The 17,074-nt window shown below is 45.5% G+C and overlaps 1 protein-coding gene across 1 annotated transcript in view; it reads left to right on the forward strand.

Annotated features, from left to right (window-relative positions):
* The window catches only part of LOC129703284 (collagen alpha-5(IV) chain-like), a 137,480-nt gene that overhangs the window by 87,087 nt on the left and 33,319 nt on the right, over positions 1-17,074 (forward strand). Inside the window, 6 exon segments of the mRNA XM_055645629.1 lie at positions 35-132; positions 4,866-5,016; positions 6,891-7,004; positions 12,942-13,106; positions 14,245-14,334; positions 16,663-16,797. Coding sequence (XP_055501604.1) covers positions 35-132; positions 4,866-5,016; positions 6,891-7,004; positions 12,942-13,106; positions 14,245-14,334; positions 16,663-16,797 — 753 coding nt within the window.

Below are 17,074 nucleotides of genomic sequence, written 5' to 3' on the forward strand. Positions count from 1 at the left end.
CTAAATTATTATTTATATACTTGCTGTTTTACAGGTAACCCAGGCTTTCCAGGATCAATTGGTCCCCCAGGAATTCCAGGAAGAACAGGAGCACCTGGAATACCAGGAATGCCAGGAGTGAGAGGTTCTAAGGTTGGTGGATCACCAACAATTTCCCATTCTTACCCACGGTAGAATCAGTCCCTGGCATTGTTTCCAAAAGTGTTCGGTAGCCTTATAAAAGTCTGGAAAAGCCAGGGATGTTTAGTTTAGTTTAGTTTATGGATACAGCGCAGAAACAGGCTCGTCCGCACACCGAGTCCACACAGACCAGCGATTCCTGCAAATTAACGCTACCCTACACACACTAAGGACAATTTACACTTATACCAAGTATACAAACCCAAGCCGATTAACTTACAAACCTGTATACCATTGGAATGTGGGAGGAAAACGAAGATCTCGGAGAAAACCTACGGGGAGAACATACAAACGCCATACAGACAGCACCCATAGTCAGGATTGAACCCGGATCTCTGGCGCTGCAAGGCAGCAACTCTACTGCTGCACCACCGTGCCGCAGTAGACACGGTGGTAACATGTAGCAATACGGTGGTAAGTTTAAAGATGTGTTTGCAAACACTCTTACATATGAGTATGTGAAGGAAGTCTAATGGCTGGCATTGGATAGAGTGCAATGGCAAAGTTTAATGGGGTATACACCCAACACAGTAACATTAACTTGCCTTGATGAGTGTGCCAAAACAAAACACTGATTTAGTTTAAATGCTTGTTCTCAATGGTATTGCCATATATTATCTCAGTACATTATTAGATTTGCAGTGTGCTCTCGTTATATAGGAATTTGGAAATGGTCATCATATTTTACATCATTATAATGCTTGGTATATTTTTCATGAGTTAGAGTTACATCAACTTCACACATCAGATTGAGTGAGGGTGGGCAGTAAGCTTGGTCCCATAAGTTTAGTTGAGAATTGGAAGAAAATATCTGCCAGAAAGTTTGAAGGAAATTATTTAAAAAATGATTTTGGTACAAATTGGCACAAAGGTGAATGCCCAGACTAGGGGAATCAAGAACCAGAGGACATAGATTTAACATGAGAGGGGAAAATGGGATAGGTACTTGAGGGTAGTGCGTATATGGAACGAGCTGCAGAGGAGGTAGTTGAGGCAGGTACTATCATAATATTTAAAATATATCTGGACAGGTACATGGATAAGAGAAGTTTAGTGGAATATGGGCAGAATGCAGGTAGGCAGCACAAGTGTAGATGGGGCACCTTGGTCGCCATGGGCAAGTTGGGCCAAAGGCCTGTTTCCACCCTGTATGACTCTATGACTCTAATTTTACTTCGGAGTCACGTGAGTGACTACATGAAGAAGGCCCGTTCAGCCGCACGTGCGTCATTACGTCAGACACATTGGTGCAGGTGACCGGTTGGGGAGCAGGAGCTCCTCCAGCCCGGTAAGTTTAAACTCGAGGTAAGCTTGGTTTCTTACCTGTTTGATTCCCTGCAGGAACCTCTTGTTCCAGAGGCTTTCTGCCGGAGGATTCGCGAGGCCCGACGAGGGAACCAGCTATGTGCTGTGGGGAAACCCCGGTTCTTGCCGCCAAGAGCGGGTAGCTGGAGTATGTCGGGTGTTGCGGAAGACGGTCGCTGACGGGGGTCAGTGGCTTCCAGGTGCTCCGGGTGCCGAGAGGGATTCCCTCCGATAGGCACAGAGACGCTGGGGTTCCCAGGGAGGAGACCTCCAGCAAGCCGGGTGCCGGGAGGGGTCTTCTTCTTCTTTGGAGTTTTACGGCAGCCGGCATCCGCAATGTTGCATTGCTGCCACCTTCTGGCTTCATTCCACAGTACTCATGTCTTTACATTATATCCTTTTTATAAGGCCAGAGGCCCTCAAGAAATCAAACAACACCTTTACTCCTTTTCCTTTCCCTCCACACTCTAGAATGTTCTTTACTGATATTTCTGTCACTCCAATTTTCTTCATTTCACTGGTCATAATTCCTCTTTCTGTCTCATATCTCCTACATGCAATTAGGGCATGCTGAACTGTTTCCGGCTGATGGCATTCCTCACACAGCCCAGTAGGGTGTTTTCCCAATATTTTTAATGTGCTGTTCAGGTGAGTGTGTCCTATCCTCAATCTTGCTAATACTACCTGTTCCCTCCTGTTCCCCCCCTCTTCTTGTTGTAATGCCCACTCTGTTTTGTAGTGAATAGAGGTGTCTCCCCTTTGTCTCCTGTTCCCAGTATTGTTGCCATTCCTGATTTATTTTCTTCCACACAATGTATTTTCCTTCAGATTTGGATAATTGTAAGTTTACCTCTATGTTTCTTTTTTTTAAAGCCTCCTTTGCTAATTTATCAACCTTTTCATTTCCTAGAACACCAATGTGTGCTGGGACCCACAACAAAGTCACGTCACTGCCCCCTCCTTGTCACTTGGCTTAATAGTAGTAGGATTTCATACATTAGGTCAGGCCGCCTATGGGATGCACCAGACCCAATACTGTGACTCCGCCCTGGGCAACAGATTGGAATCAATAGAAACCTGGTACAGCCTTGTGGTTATAAAGGAGTTCCTATTCATTAGACTAACTGGCAATGTAATAGATGTGATGCAGCTGTGCAAGTGGGAGAACTGACAGTATGCTTTATGACAAACAATAAGGGTCATGAAGGTCATTGATAATACAACTTGCTATTGCCAGATGAAGCTAATAAAGCCACTATGATGGACAAACAGTATTCAGCATTGCTCCAGTAGTTGATCAATAAATATGTAATTATATTGCAAAAAAGATGCTATGGCTTAAGGTGGGAACATGCGAATGTCATCTCTAGTTGGAGGTGCAGGAGATTTGCAATGAGTTATTAACTCTTCAGTATTGGTATCAACTATCTATAGACCCTAAGTGCATTTATGGGTTAAAGAGTGATTGAGTGAATATGCATAGGTGCATGCTCAACTTCATGTTGATACACTAAGATGTGGCATATGATAAGCACGAGGGTGCAATCAGGGAAAGATCCTGTAAAAGGTACATAATCTAATTTGCCACTGGAGTATCATTAAGTACAGATCAATGACAACACAGAATGGGTGTTGGACCACGCAGTATTTATGAAATTCTGATTTAATGCAACACCGAATATAGATATATTGTTTTCATGCTAATTAAAGGTTGCAAAAATGGGTGGCATAACAGTGGCGAAAGATACATTCTCGCTACAAGCATGAGGAATGGTCTTTTATATCTTCCTCCAATTTGCTTTATGAGTCGGGTCTTGAAATAGTCATCAAGAGTCACTTTAGGTTCCAGCTGTGGAATTGGCCTATGCACTTTGATTCCCGATTTGTCGGGAATAATAATAATGCAATGGTTATTTTAAACGTAACTTGCTGGTTCAGCCCGTGGCTTGAGAGATCAGCTGTTGCATGATAAAATCAATATATGTTCTACAAATTCTCAATAGACTGCTTACAGCTTGGGTTGTCACGCCTATTTTTGTATGTATTCACAGTGCTGGAACGGTACTTTGCTGCTTCAGATGGGAAGCATTTGTTTAATGCTCATGTTATATTTAAAATGGTACAGATTCTGAGCTATTGCAGTTCATTTAAATGGTCTTTGACAATATTGAATTATAGGGTCATTAACTGTGCCTAGGGGCTTTCCATCAGACTTACTGCAGCTAATAAGGTCCAAGTTGTTGGGTTCACCTCGGATATCGAGTTAGTAAAGGATATCTGTTACACAGGTTCCCCAGGACAAGTACAATGCAGTACGGGAGATTGACATTGTGTAACACTATTTTAACCAGGGGGTTCCAGCTACATTCTTAGCTTTGATTGGACCTCATTAGGTAGTTATCCTCCTGGCGCTGGTTAGCGCAAAAGGTCACTCGCTACATTATTGTGACAGGAGAGGATGATTACATCTGCAAATATATGCATCGTATTTTATACGATAATTAATTTAAGCAGAGCAGTAGGGGTGTCAGGTCTCAAAATAGTTCAAGACATACCCAGAGATTTTTCGCTATGTGGGGTGTTAAAACGGAGTTGCAGTATGCAGGAGTAGATACTGATCCGGATCTCGTTCCACCAGGGCTACTATAACAGCAGCAGCAAGGGTTAATTACGTTCCGCTAGACCACATCCTAACGGCTGTATTGTGGTCAAACGAACAATATTTCAAACATGTTATAATAACCGTTGCCAGACCAGAGGTATTTCTCAATTTATTTTATGTTCTGTTATAGGTTCCATCCGGATGAGAGATGAGATTATTGTTATTGCTTATTTAACAGCATCAGCATGTTTAAATCTATGTCATGACTGTATGCATTATGAATGTTTTCCTTCATTTGTCAATGAGGCAGTTGTGGTTTTGTAGACTTGTTTCTCACGGCATGAATTCACAGAGCTTTGAAATCTTCACATAGTCACTCGCGTGACTCCGAAGTAAAATAGTAAGATTAAACGAGAACTTTCCAGTTTGAAGTTTGATCTTTATTTTGTGAGGAGTTGCGATGAGGAATTACGTGCCCTCCGCTCCCAGCCCTCATTAAGATCATCTGGTAGTTCTAGTCTTCTTTCATCTTACTATCATACTTCAGTCACTATTATTATCTGTGATTTCACACCGCTGCTTCGAAGATTGACGCACGTGCGGCTGAACGGGCCTTCTTCACGTAATCCCTCATCGTAACTCCTCATAAAATAAAGATCAAACTTCAAACTGGTAAGTTCTCATTTAATCTTACTATTTTATCATCGGAAGAGAAAACTCTGTGTAATGATGCATTAAAAATGAATAAATGTCATCAAATCTATCCTTTTGTTTTCAGGGTGTCAAAGGTTATGGGCTACCAGGCACCACTGGGCCACCAGGTCCTCCAGGAAATGTAGGACTTCCAGGGCAGAAGGGTAACGCCAGACCCTGTGGACCTCCTGGAAGTGATGGCCGTCGTGGTTGTAAGGGCTCTCACGGTCCAAACGGTACTGAACTCTGATTCAATGCTTGAAATTCCAAAATAGCTATCTGGTTAAATTACCCCGGCAATGCCCTTACATAAAGGTGGCAATCCTACCTTCAGATAATAAGGGATATATATGTGAATGAATGGGTAATCTGCCTACCTGACGTTTAATATTACAAACACATCATAGATGGATTTGTTGTGAACATTAAACTGCATGGCTTTTAAGATACATTTGTAAGAAATAATTTAGTTTCATCTGTTGGCAACATTTTTGACATTTTATAGCTTTATAAAACTTTAGTGGGACCACATTTAGAGTATTACTAGACCAAGTGCAGACCCGTTGAGTCTGCTCCCCCAATGGTGTGATCCCCCAACCCAATATTCCACCGTGCACCCGTCTCCTCCAACGGAACTGAACCCGTTCCCAAATGTAAGATTCCAGCACTCCCCTGCCTCCCTCAGCAGTGGATTAACAAAAAATTCCAATTTCACCTCCCCTGCCTGCTGCAGCAGTTCCAATTGCAATACTAATTGGTCCTCCCCCTCCTGCTGAAGCACTTGCTGTGATATCCCATTGAGGTGAAAAGTTCAGAGTGTTCCTGTCTTGCAACTTAGTTTTGAAGTGTGTTGGAAGCTGATAGGAAGGAGCAGCGAATCAAAAGGCAGAAAGGCAGCCGGACGCCAGGCGGCAGGCGGCAGCCACACAGTTTTAATATATTAACTAGACCAAGTGCAGACCCGTTGGGTCTGCTCCCCCAATGGTGTGATCCCCCCACCCAATATTCCACCATGCACCCGTCTCCTCCAATGGAACTGAAGCAGTTCCCAAATGTAAGATTCCAGCACTCCCCTGCCTCCCTCAGCAGTGGATTAAAAAAAAAATCCAATTGCACCTCCCCTGCCTGCTGCAGCAGTGAAAAGTTCAGTGTTCCTGTCTTGCAACTTTGTTTCGAAGTGTGTTGGAAGCTGATAGGAAGGAGCAGCCGTCAACGAATCAAAAGGCAGAAAGGTAGCGGACGGCAGCCGGTCGGATGGCATGAGAGTTTTATATATTAATAGATAGATGTTGGGTTCTGGTTGCCCCTTTGCAGCATGGGAGCGGAGGCTTTGGAGAGGATGCATAAGAGGTTTACCGGGATGCTTCTTGGATTGGAGGGTTCTATCTACAAGGGAAGGTTGAACAAACTGGGTTTGTTTTCTTCGGAGCATTGGAGGTTGCGGCTCTATCAGCACCTGATAGAAGTTTATGAATTTACAAAAGGCACAGATGGGGTAGATAGTCACAACCTTTTTTTCCAGAGTAGAAATGTCAAACACTAGAGGTTGTAGCTTCAATGTGAGAGGGGGGGATTTGAAAGGGGATGTGTGGTGTACGTGTTTTTGGTAGATGCTTGGAATGCGCTACCAGAAGCCGATACAACAGTGGCATTTAAGGGGCTTTTAGATAGGCACGTGAATATGCAAGGAATGGATTACATGCAGGCAGAGAGAATTATTTTAATTTTGCATCATGTTTGGCAAAGAGATTGTGGGCCAAAGAGCCTGTTCGTGCATTGTACACTTCCAGGTTCTATGTTGTTCCCTGTAGATTAACACTTCTTGTTGGTTCCCATAAGAACATCCATTGTTACCTCCATCTTCTGGACACAATCATTGCAGAAGGGATGGGTATGAGATTTTCATTCTTGTTCAGATTATATGTACATTGTAGTCAGATAGAGGAGGGGGCAGGGAGAGTGAATTCCAGAAAAAGAAGAATAAATATGTAGCAGAGAGGTTTGTATAAGGTAACAAGTGTTTTGTGTTGAGTAAAGTACTTCGAAAGTAAAAAATGTGCGCACATTGCAGAAATCAAATAAAACAGAAACTGCTGGAAATACTTTGCAGGTGACCTTGGAAACAGAGGTCCCAAGGGGCCAAGAGGTCCACGTGGATCACCAGGAAGAGGCCTACCTGGACTTGTAGGTGTAGAGGGCGCACCTGGACCAGATGGTCCTCCAGGTACTAACCTTACTCTCCATCATCCTTATTTTGTACATCACAAATGAAGATAATGGCAATATTTTTGTAGACACGGAACGTAAAACTATAGATGTTGTCAATCCGAAACGCAAACAGAAAATGCTGGCACACTCTGGAGGTCAAACACCACCAGCGGGAAGGCAATCATGGTCAGATATTTTTTGAGTCAAGGGTGGGCTCCACCCTTGATGAAGGGTTGTTGACCTGAGATGTCAAACTCATTTCCTTCCCACAAGATATGGGTAGACCTGTAGAGTGGTGCAGCATTTTCTGTTTGTGTTTTGGACTAAAGATATCGCATTGATATACAGGTCTACCACAGATTATCCAGCACCCTTTGTTCCAGAACCTTCCCTCATTATCTGTTTTGCCAGAGGTCACGGGGGGGGGGGGGGGGGGGGGGGGGGGGGGGGGGGGGGGGGGGGGGGGGGGGGGGGGGGGGGGGGGGGGGGGGTGGGGGGGGAACAGATCGGCCTCCTCTGTCCGGGCCGGAGTTCCAGAGTCCAGCAAATCCGACCTTCTGATCGGCGCAGAAGTCCTGATGAGGTAAAGATCAGCCACCTCACCCGGCCTAGGCTCCACATTTTCGGAGGGGACTTCCTGGGGGGATTTAAAGTGCTCTCTCACAATGTTGTCCAGATTAAAGGAGGTGCCGAACCACCCAGATGCTGGAAAATTGATGGTGGACCTGTAGTTACAAATAATTTATATGTTGTTGTGCCATTGTGATTAGATCATGTCCTTTTTTAATTTGGGTTAAATTTGTTCTGATCTTCCCCAAAATGTATTCAAAACCCTTTAAGAAATTAAAATCCTCTGCAAAATCTATTGTTATTAGTCAGGAATATTGTTGGTACATTGTTTGACTTTTCCATCAGGTTAGAATCAGTATCACACTTTATTCGCCAAGTATGTTTTGCAACATACAAGGAATTTCATTGGCCAGGTCAGTTATAAAATTTAAAGTAACAGATCACTCAAAAACACACTTTAACATGAACACCCTCCACATTGACTCCTACACATTCCTCTCTGTGATGGAAGGCAAAATAAAGTTCAAATCCTTCCCTTAGTTCTTCCTCGGCCTTGGGCCTCAAGCGATGACGGGATGATCTTGACTCCCGTGGCCGGCGGCGTTTGGGCCCTCCGTGTCAAGGCGATCAAGCTCCCGCATCGGGGCGCTTGATCCCCGTGTTGAACCTCGTGTCGGGGCTGGTCGAACCTTCCGCGACGTTGGAGCTCCCGACTCGGCCTCACTGAGACTGCGAGCCCTTGGTGTTGGTTCCGCGGTGGGAACGATCCCAGGCAAGGGATCAGCTCCAATGTTAAGTCCACGCCCTGCGTTGGGGCTCACGACAGTCCAAGGAGGCTTCCAGCACCATCGATGGTAGGCCGCAGAGCCCGGAGAATGTGATCCGAAAATCAATCACATCTCCGGGAAGGTAAGAACCTGAAAAAAAGTTTCCCCCGACCCCCTCCCCCCACATAAAACAAACCTAAGAACATTAAAACAAAAACTTTTAACAAACAAAAAAATACCAAAAAGAGTGAAAAGACGAACAGACTGTCGGCAGGGCCATTCAGAGCCAAACTTGTTTGCTGGATCATAGATGGCACTACAGGTGCACAACCTTTTATCCGACGATCCAAATAACGAAAACCTCCGAATAGCGAAAAAAATTTCGGTCCTTGAAGAAAGGTCCTTGAAAATGTTCACCGAGGGCGGCCCGCAGAGGTGACAGCGGAACCTCCTGTCGGTCCCGGTCCTCGAAGAAAGGGGAACTAAATCCCCATTCATAAAAGAAAAGGTGAGGGTATATTGCGCGGGAGGGTTAATAATTGACAATATGCTGCTGCCTGTCCGAGATCCCAGAGACCCACAGCCAGCAGCAGCCCAGCCCCGTTCCAACTACAGAGGACTACTGCAAACTGGCCGGAGACGTCAGGACCACCAGAAGCCGCTCCCCGAGCTGCACCCCCTCATCGGGACACCGACCCCCAGGCCCACTGCAAGCACGGAGATCCCAGATCAGCAACTCCAGCCCAGCCCCGCTCCAACTCCAGAGGAACACGCTCCCCGTATGGACAGAAGCTGATGGTGTGCAAGGGCCGTCGTGTTTTTGGGGTCGCGCAGCTCGGGCTGTGGGCGAACTGCCACTTGTCGCCGTAGCGGCCCATCGGGGAACGGATTCCTCTGGAGTTGGAGGGGGAGTGGGGTATTGTGCTGTTTGATGGCCCCCTGCTATCCCAGGGACAGGGAGACAGGACGTTTCACCGAGGGCGGCCCGCAGAGGTGACAGCGGAACCTCCTGGATTGGTCGGTCCTCGAAGAAAGGGGAACTAAATCCCCATTCATAAAAGAGAAGGTGAGGGTACATTGCGTGGGAGAGTAGGAATCCAAAGACAAAGGTGAATTAGGGTTCACGGAGGGCGGCCCGCAGAGGTGACAGCGGAAACTCCGGTCGGTACTCGAAAAAAGGGGAACTAAATCCCCTTCATAAAAGAGAAGTGGAGGGTATATTGCCCGGGAGGGTATATCGCCTACCTGGAAGAAACCGGACATTTTTTCCAGGATGTCGTCTGCACACCAAAGCTCACCAGTTTATGTTTAAAGTTTTACTTAACGTTTGTCTCGTCTTTATTATTTATTCGGGGGATTCAAGAATCCCCAAGCTAGGCCGCCTATGTATCGTGAGTCTACCGTGGGAACTCTTTAACTCAGGGAGGCAGCAGCAGATTGTCGCTCCCTTCAGTTTCCCAGCGACAGTCACCTGCCACGGGAGAGAGATCATGCACTGTTGTAGGTCTCCTTTGCACGTCGGTGTTTCTGTCTTTCTCCACTCATTGTTGGCCCCATCTGTCACCACCCCCATCTACACCCCTCTGCTTCCCGGCCATGTGTGTGACCCCTTCCCTCCCCTCTCCAGCTCCCCGCTCATTGCACCGGCGCGGGGGCTTTGTACTGTCTTCACGTCGGCGATGGCAGCAGATCGGTGCGAGTCACCGGAGACGTCAGGACCAATTGGACGTCGAGCACCAGGCCCACCGCAAGCACGGAGAACCCAGAGACCCACAGCCAACAGCAGCCCAGCCCCGCTCCAACTACTTAGGAACCTGGGTTGCGGATGACGGGGCGCAGCTCGGGGCGTCGTAGGGGCCCATCGGGGATCGGGTTCCTGTTGGTCCTGACGTCTCCGGCCACCTGCCATCCTCCGGGAACTGTACCGCCCTTGCAGGAGAGTGGGGTTGTTTGCAGTTGCAGAGGGAGGGGGCAAGGGCGGTACAGTTCCCAGTCTCAGCTCCTGTCCATGGGGGTGGCCGGAGACGTCAGGACCAACAGGAACCCCCAGGCCCACTGCAAGGACGGAGATCCCAGAGACCCACAGCCAGCAGCAACTCCAGCCCAGCCCCGCTCCAACCCCAGAGGAACACGTATGGGCAGAAGCTGATGGTGTGCAAGGTGTTCTTGGGGTGGCGCAGCTCGGGCTGTGGGCAAACTGCCACTTGTCGCAGTAGCGGCCCATCGGAGAGCGGATTCCTCTGGAGTTGGAGGGGGAGGGGGGTATTGTGCTGTTTGATCGCCCCCTGCTATCCCAGGGACAGGGAGACACAGCGGCTTTTTAGACTGGTGGGCAATCACTTCCAAAGTTCTGCCCACACAGTCAGTACACCTCTCCTACACTGCATTTCATACAAACATTTATTCTGCAAGAAAAAACTACATTGAAGACTCAAACTCGCGACCGAGTAACTGCCGGGATCAAGGCGCAAACTCGCGACCTTAGATCGCCTAAGGGCATGTAGCCCCGCTAGGGTGACATGAGTGCGGGAGGTGATTCAATGCTGCGGGCACATTTACAAATTGAGGAATTCATTCAACACACTGCATTTCATACAAACATTTATTCTGCAAAAAAAAACCTACATTGAAGACTCAAACTCGCGACCGAGTAACTGCCGGGATCAAGGCGCAAACTCGCGACCTTGCGGATATGAGCCGAGCACTCTACCACTGAGCCAGCCATTAAAATCTACGCTAAAAAATTTCCATTCCGAAGACCGACAAATTCTGAATTACGAAAAGTGTCTGGTCCCAAGGCTGTCGGATAAAAGGTTGTGCACCTGTACTTGTAAGAGTAATGTTCTGATTTCAAGTCCCTGGTCCAAAAGATCAATAGTCTAGTGTGTAGGCACTGTTCCCATGGTATGCAGGCATTTAATTTAATTAGCTGGAACTCATACTGCTGTTCATGTATTAGCTTCATGGGTTACTTTGCTATTAATTATATTGCATGACTTATTCACATTGAGCCTTGAATTTTTTTATCAATTCTTAAGAAAATTGCTACTGAAATTATATACATCATTGAATCTCTCCTCAACTTCAGTTTTTAAGATGCAAAAAATTAAAATCATAATATGGAAGATAATGGTTTCCAATCGATATACTGATTGAGTGAGCAGGTCTGATTGAATAAGCAATATGAGATCTTAATTTCCAGGAAAATCAAAAATACTGCAGATGCTGAAACTCAAATAAAAACAGAAAATGCTGTGAACACATTCTGCAGATCAGGCCGCATCTGTGGAGAGAGGCACAGAGTTAATGCTATTTGCCAGCAATAAAGTGTCTCCTACCTGAAGTGATCACTCCACAGATGCAGCCTGGCCTGCTGTGTTTCCAACTAGTTTCTCGTTTTTAGTTTAGAGATACAGTGTGGAAACAGGCCTATACACTAGGATACATTCATAGCAAACCAATTAACCTACAAACCTGTACGTCTTTGGAGTGTGGGAGAAAACAGAAGATCTTGGAGAAAACCCACACAGGTCACGGGGAGAACAAACTCCATACAGTCAGCACCTGTAGTCAAACCCGGGTCTCTGGCACTGTAATGGGCCTGTCCCACTTAGGCGATTTTTCAAGCTACTGCCGTCGGCTGTCAAGTCGCGGCAGTTGCTTGTAAAACCGGCGAATGGAACAGTGACTGTCAGAGTGGAACACACACACACATCGCTTCCTTCACCAGCCCATTATGCAGGCGGGGGACAGGGCAAGCAGGGGGGAGCACTGTCTGAGTGAAATTCACACGGTGCAAAGCCAATGTGACGCAGACACACCCCGCGATGAACAGGAAGGTTGGCGCTGTAATTAAGACGGTGAAAGCACAGTGCATGGAAAGGGTCACGTAAGTCCTTTGAAAGAGGGGGGGGGGAGAAAGAGTGGAGACAACTTTTAAGATGCCAGAGATACACGGCTGTGAAGCTCAGTGGACATTAACATTACTGGTCGGTTATCCTTGGTTCTGAAAACTACTGCTTATGTTTTTTGTCCCAATGAGCCAATTAAATTCACCAGTCAGCACCAGCTACAACCTACCAAACCTTCGACCTCCTGGCATCCCACTACCACGGCATCTACGGGACGAGAATTCTCGCTACTCTCCATGGCGGCTTCATTCTAGTCGCCACTAATTTTTCAAGGTTGAAAAATTTGCAGCGAGTAGTTCTCAGAAAGCGGGAACCATTAGGCTACTGCAACCACCCGCAACCATGTGGCGACCGCATAGTCTCCTGCAGTCCCCTAAAAAGTCATCTAAGTGGGACAGGTCCATAAGGCAGCAACTTTACCGCTACACCACCATGTCACACTGTTGGTTTCATTCTTAATTTCAATTACCCTTAAATCATGCAATTTTCAACAGTATAATGCTATCAGGGTTTAATCTAATTGAAAATGTGTTTGTTTTGGAGCATCATGATGATTTGCATGTAAAAGAAGGAATATTAAAAGATACAGGGAGAGCCGGAGAATGAAGTCAGATTAAGTGATCCCTGCGGCTTGTAATACAGCCCAAAATGTCAGTTTCTACTCTTTTTTCCTTTGATTTTATGTAAGGAAATTTATTTTAACAGGATTACCAAGTAGAGGACCCATGGGTGATCCCGGTATTCCAGGAATTGGCATTCGAGGTGCTCCTGGAATGCCGGGGCATAATGGGAATCCAGGCATTGCGGGATCTCCTGGACCGAGAGGTCCGCCAAGCCAACCAGGATGGCCAGGAACAGCAGGAAGATCAGGTGAACCATTCCACCTTATGGTGAACAATGAAAATGCTGAAAATGTGAAAATGGGGGACCTGACAGGGGGCCACCTAGAACAAGGGGGGGGGGGGGGGGGGCAACAAAGGGGGGGAAGGGGGGAATATTACTGAGTACAATATGACTGAGATCTTGTTGCACTCTGCTGGTTGAATCATTTCTTTATCGTAATATCCAAAGCATAATGCATGTGGTATCCCAATGTGGTTTTCCATCCAGGTTTTAACCAGGCCTGAGACTCCTTAGCTTGTGTGTAAAAAGAGCACAGATACCTGTGGGGACAGAAGCAGAGTTAATGCTTCATGCCAGCGATAAAGAGTCTCCTCCCTCATGTACCAAAGTCAGTGGAATGGAATAGATAATAGGCCATTCCATAGTAAAGAGGACACGCTATTTTGCACTGCTCCCAAAGTTCTTATTGGGTCTAGTTGCATTTTTCTGATCGGAAAGTAAATCACCTTGATTGACCTGTCGGGACTTGCGACTGAAATATTATATACAATAGACAATAGGTGCAGGAGTAGGCCATTCAGCCCTTCGAGCCAGCACCGCCATTCAATGTGATCATGGCTGATCATCCCCAATCAGTACCCCGTTCCTACCTTCTCCCCATATCCCCTGACTCCGCTATTTTTAAGAGCCCTATCTAGCTCTCTCTTGAAAGTATCCAGAGAACATGCCTCCACCACCCTCAGAGGCAGAGAATTCCACAGGCTCACCGCTCTCTGTGAGAAAAAATGTTTCCTCGTCTCCGTTCTAAATGGCTTACTCCTTATTCTTAAACTGTGGCTCCCCAACATCGGGAACATGTTTCCTGCCTCTAGCGTGTCCAAACCCTTAACAATATTAGTGGGGTTTAATTGATGGAGAATCTTTCTGGACCTTTTTGACATTCGATAGAAAATTTTTAACACTAGATTTTATTCTTTGCCAAAAACTGTCACCTTGCGAAAAATAGCACATAATTCAAAAACATGTAAATTAAACATACACGTCACTAGACCATCAGCAGTAAATGTGAATTAATTATTCCATGAATACCAGCGCATAAAACACGAGCTGCGTGTATATGTTTTTAGAACTCGTATGATTATATTTTGTTTTCATCTTCAAACAGGTGCTAAAGGTGAACCGGGTATTATGGGCGAGCCGGGGACTGCAGGCTTAATTGGTCGTCAAGGACCTCAGGGCCGGTATGGAGACAAAGGTAAAGGATGGGAGAGAAGATAACTACATCACAGGGAGAACATATGCTGTGATGTGTTGCCTAATTGAAATGTTTCAATGCTTTTATTGCAAGGAGTTGTTTAATAAATGCAGTTTTGTAATTGAGTGATACAGCACGGAAACAGGCTCTCCAGCCCACTGAGTGGATCAAAGTCATCTGTTTTTATATATATATATATATATGTGTATATATATATATATACACATATATATATATATATATGTATATATATGTGTATATATATATATATATATATGATCCATCAGTGGGCTGTGGGTGTATATATAAGAATGTCATGGTTGTGTGTTTACATATACATGACAACAAAACATACTATGGCTATATTATATAGTGTGTATAAACTAACAATGAATTTGATCCACTCAGTGGGCTGTGGGACCTGTTTCCATCCACTCCCAACTCACAAGGGGGCAATTTACAGAGGCCAATTAACCCACACGCCCGCACATCTTTGGGATGTGGGAGAATAAACCCAGTGACCAGGGAAAATGTACAAATTCCACACGGGCAGCACCTGAAATATGGATGGAACCTGGGTGTCTGCTACTGTGAGGCAGTAGGGTTACCAGTAGCACCACTGTGCCACCCTACAACATAGGTACATGGGCCCTTGGTACATAGTCTGTTGGTCCCAGAAGAAGATCTACTGTCATCCATTGTGGTTGAGAGCAAGTAGATTGCTTGTTGTAAGTTTCTCTCGCATTGTATTCTTGTCCCATGCACCTAATGTATTCTCAGTTAATCATCGCAATAGCGCGGCTAAGATATGAAATTCGCTATGTGCAATGCACAGCTAATAACATCATCAGTATTCCCTTGAAAGACTAACAGACCTGCACAGAACACTTACAGTGTGAGCTTGTCTCTGAAGTATGGACACCAACAAATGGGGATCAGCATCTTATGCTCAAAGTGCTGATTCAAAGCTGCAACTCATTGATTAAACAGCTATGTCTAAGCACATGGAATCAGGGTGATACATTTGTTCCAGATAAAACATAAACTACAGTGTGTAAAAGTTCAAAATACCGAATCTTGGTACTTGTAAATAGAACTGGGAATAGTGCTGCTGAAAATAGTGAGCAGTGTACGTATAGATAGAAGGTACACAAAAATGCTGGAGAAACTCAGCGGGTGCAGCAGCATCTATGGAGTGAAGGAAATAGGCAATGTCTTGGGCCAAAACCTTTTGGCCCGGAACGTTGCCTATTTCCTTCGCTCCATAGAAGCTGCTGCACCCGCTGAGTTTCTCCAGCATTTTTGTCGATTGTCCAGCATCTGCAGTTCCTTCTTAAATACGTATAGATAGATCCCGCTTATCAATGTTCATTCACTGGATTTGAAATTGTTTTATTATTGGTATTGGGATAATTGGCAGGGCCAATAGTTATTTCTCAAGCTATGGCCCAATGGAACTACATAGGACCATGTGAAGAACGCATTCACACTGTGGTATTAGTGAGAAATTCCAGCATTTGATAATGTAGGAATGCCAATGGAGTCATAGAGTGATGGATTTCAGCATTGATATAAGTCCTTTAACCCAAAATGTCCATGTCTTCCTCAGCTTGGCCCATGCATTTGCCTGCATTTGGCCCATATCCCACTGAACTTGTCCAAATGTATTTTAAACTTTATAATTGTACCCACCTCTGCCACTTCCTCTGGGAGTTCATTCCATATACTCAGACCCTCTGAAAAACCTGCCCCTCAGATATCCTTCCAAATCATTCCCCTCTTACCCATACCCTTATGCTCTCTAGTTTTAGACTCCCCTACTCTGTGAAAAAACATGATGACCATCTGCGCTCTTTATGCTCCTCATAATTTTATAATTCTTGATAAGGTCACCCCTCAGCCTACATCACTGCATGGAAAACAATCCCAGTAATTGTATAAATAAAGGCACTAAGTGACTTGGTGCCCGAAGCATCTGCACTCTAAGTGGCCAAGTCACAATTTTTTTTGAAGGGCTGTTGAAGAAGCATTGGCAATTTGCTGCATTGCGTACCAGAAATATTTTAATTAACCTCCCTGCGCCCACAGTGCTTAGGTGGCAAATGGAGTGAACATTTGGACCGGGAGATAAGATGTAAATCAAGCGACCTGCCTTTCCTTGATGCGTTTAATTGTTGTTGCTGCTGCGGTCATCCAAGCAAGGGAAGAGTATTCCATCACTCCTGACATGTCTTGAAGGAAGGAAGGAAAGCCTTTGGAGAGCGGGGAGGTGAGTCCTTGGTCCCAGGATATCAACTTGCTGACATGCTTGTTAATGTTTCAATGCAGGCAGCAATGGTCGGACTGGACCAAGGGGTGGCAGAGGCACAATTGGAATGAAAGGTCAAAGGGGTGCAAAGGGAATGAAAGGCAATTCGTGTGAAATGACAATAAAAGGTGCAATGGGAGATCCTGGACCTCCAGGTAACTTGACCATTTTACAAACGTTTTGAAATGTTGCAGTGAATAAAAGGAAAATTCATATCCTGTACTCTCCTTCTCCACTCGAATCAGCCAATTGTTAAATATCTTCATCAGTGGCAATCTGCTGCCATCAGCAAAGTAAGCAAGAAGCTCTCTTTACCTTTAAGAAAATGCGGGAGAGAGTTCAGAATATTCTTGGTTTCTTCAGTGTTAAGGATTTTTGCATTTGTGTGAAATGTTCAATAATCTAGAAATGGTGCTGGTGAGTTATTCACGT

This window comes from Leucoraja erinacea, chromosome 14 (genome assembly GCF_028641065.1).
Source record: "Leucoraja erinacea ecotype New England chromosome 14, Leri_hhj_1, whole genome shotgun sequence".
NCBI lineage: Eukaryota > Metazoa > Chordata > Chondrichthyes > Rajiformes > Rajidae > Leucoraja > Leucoraja erinaceus.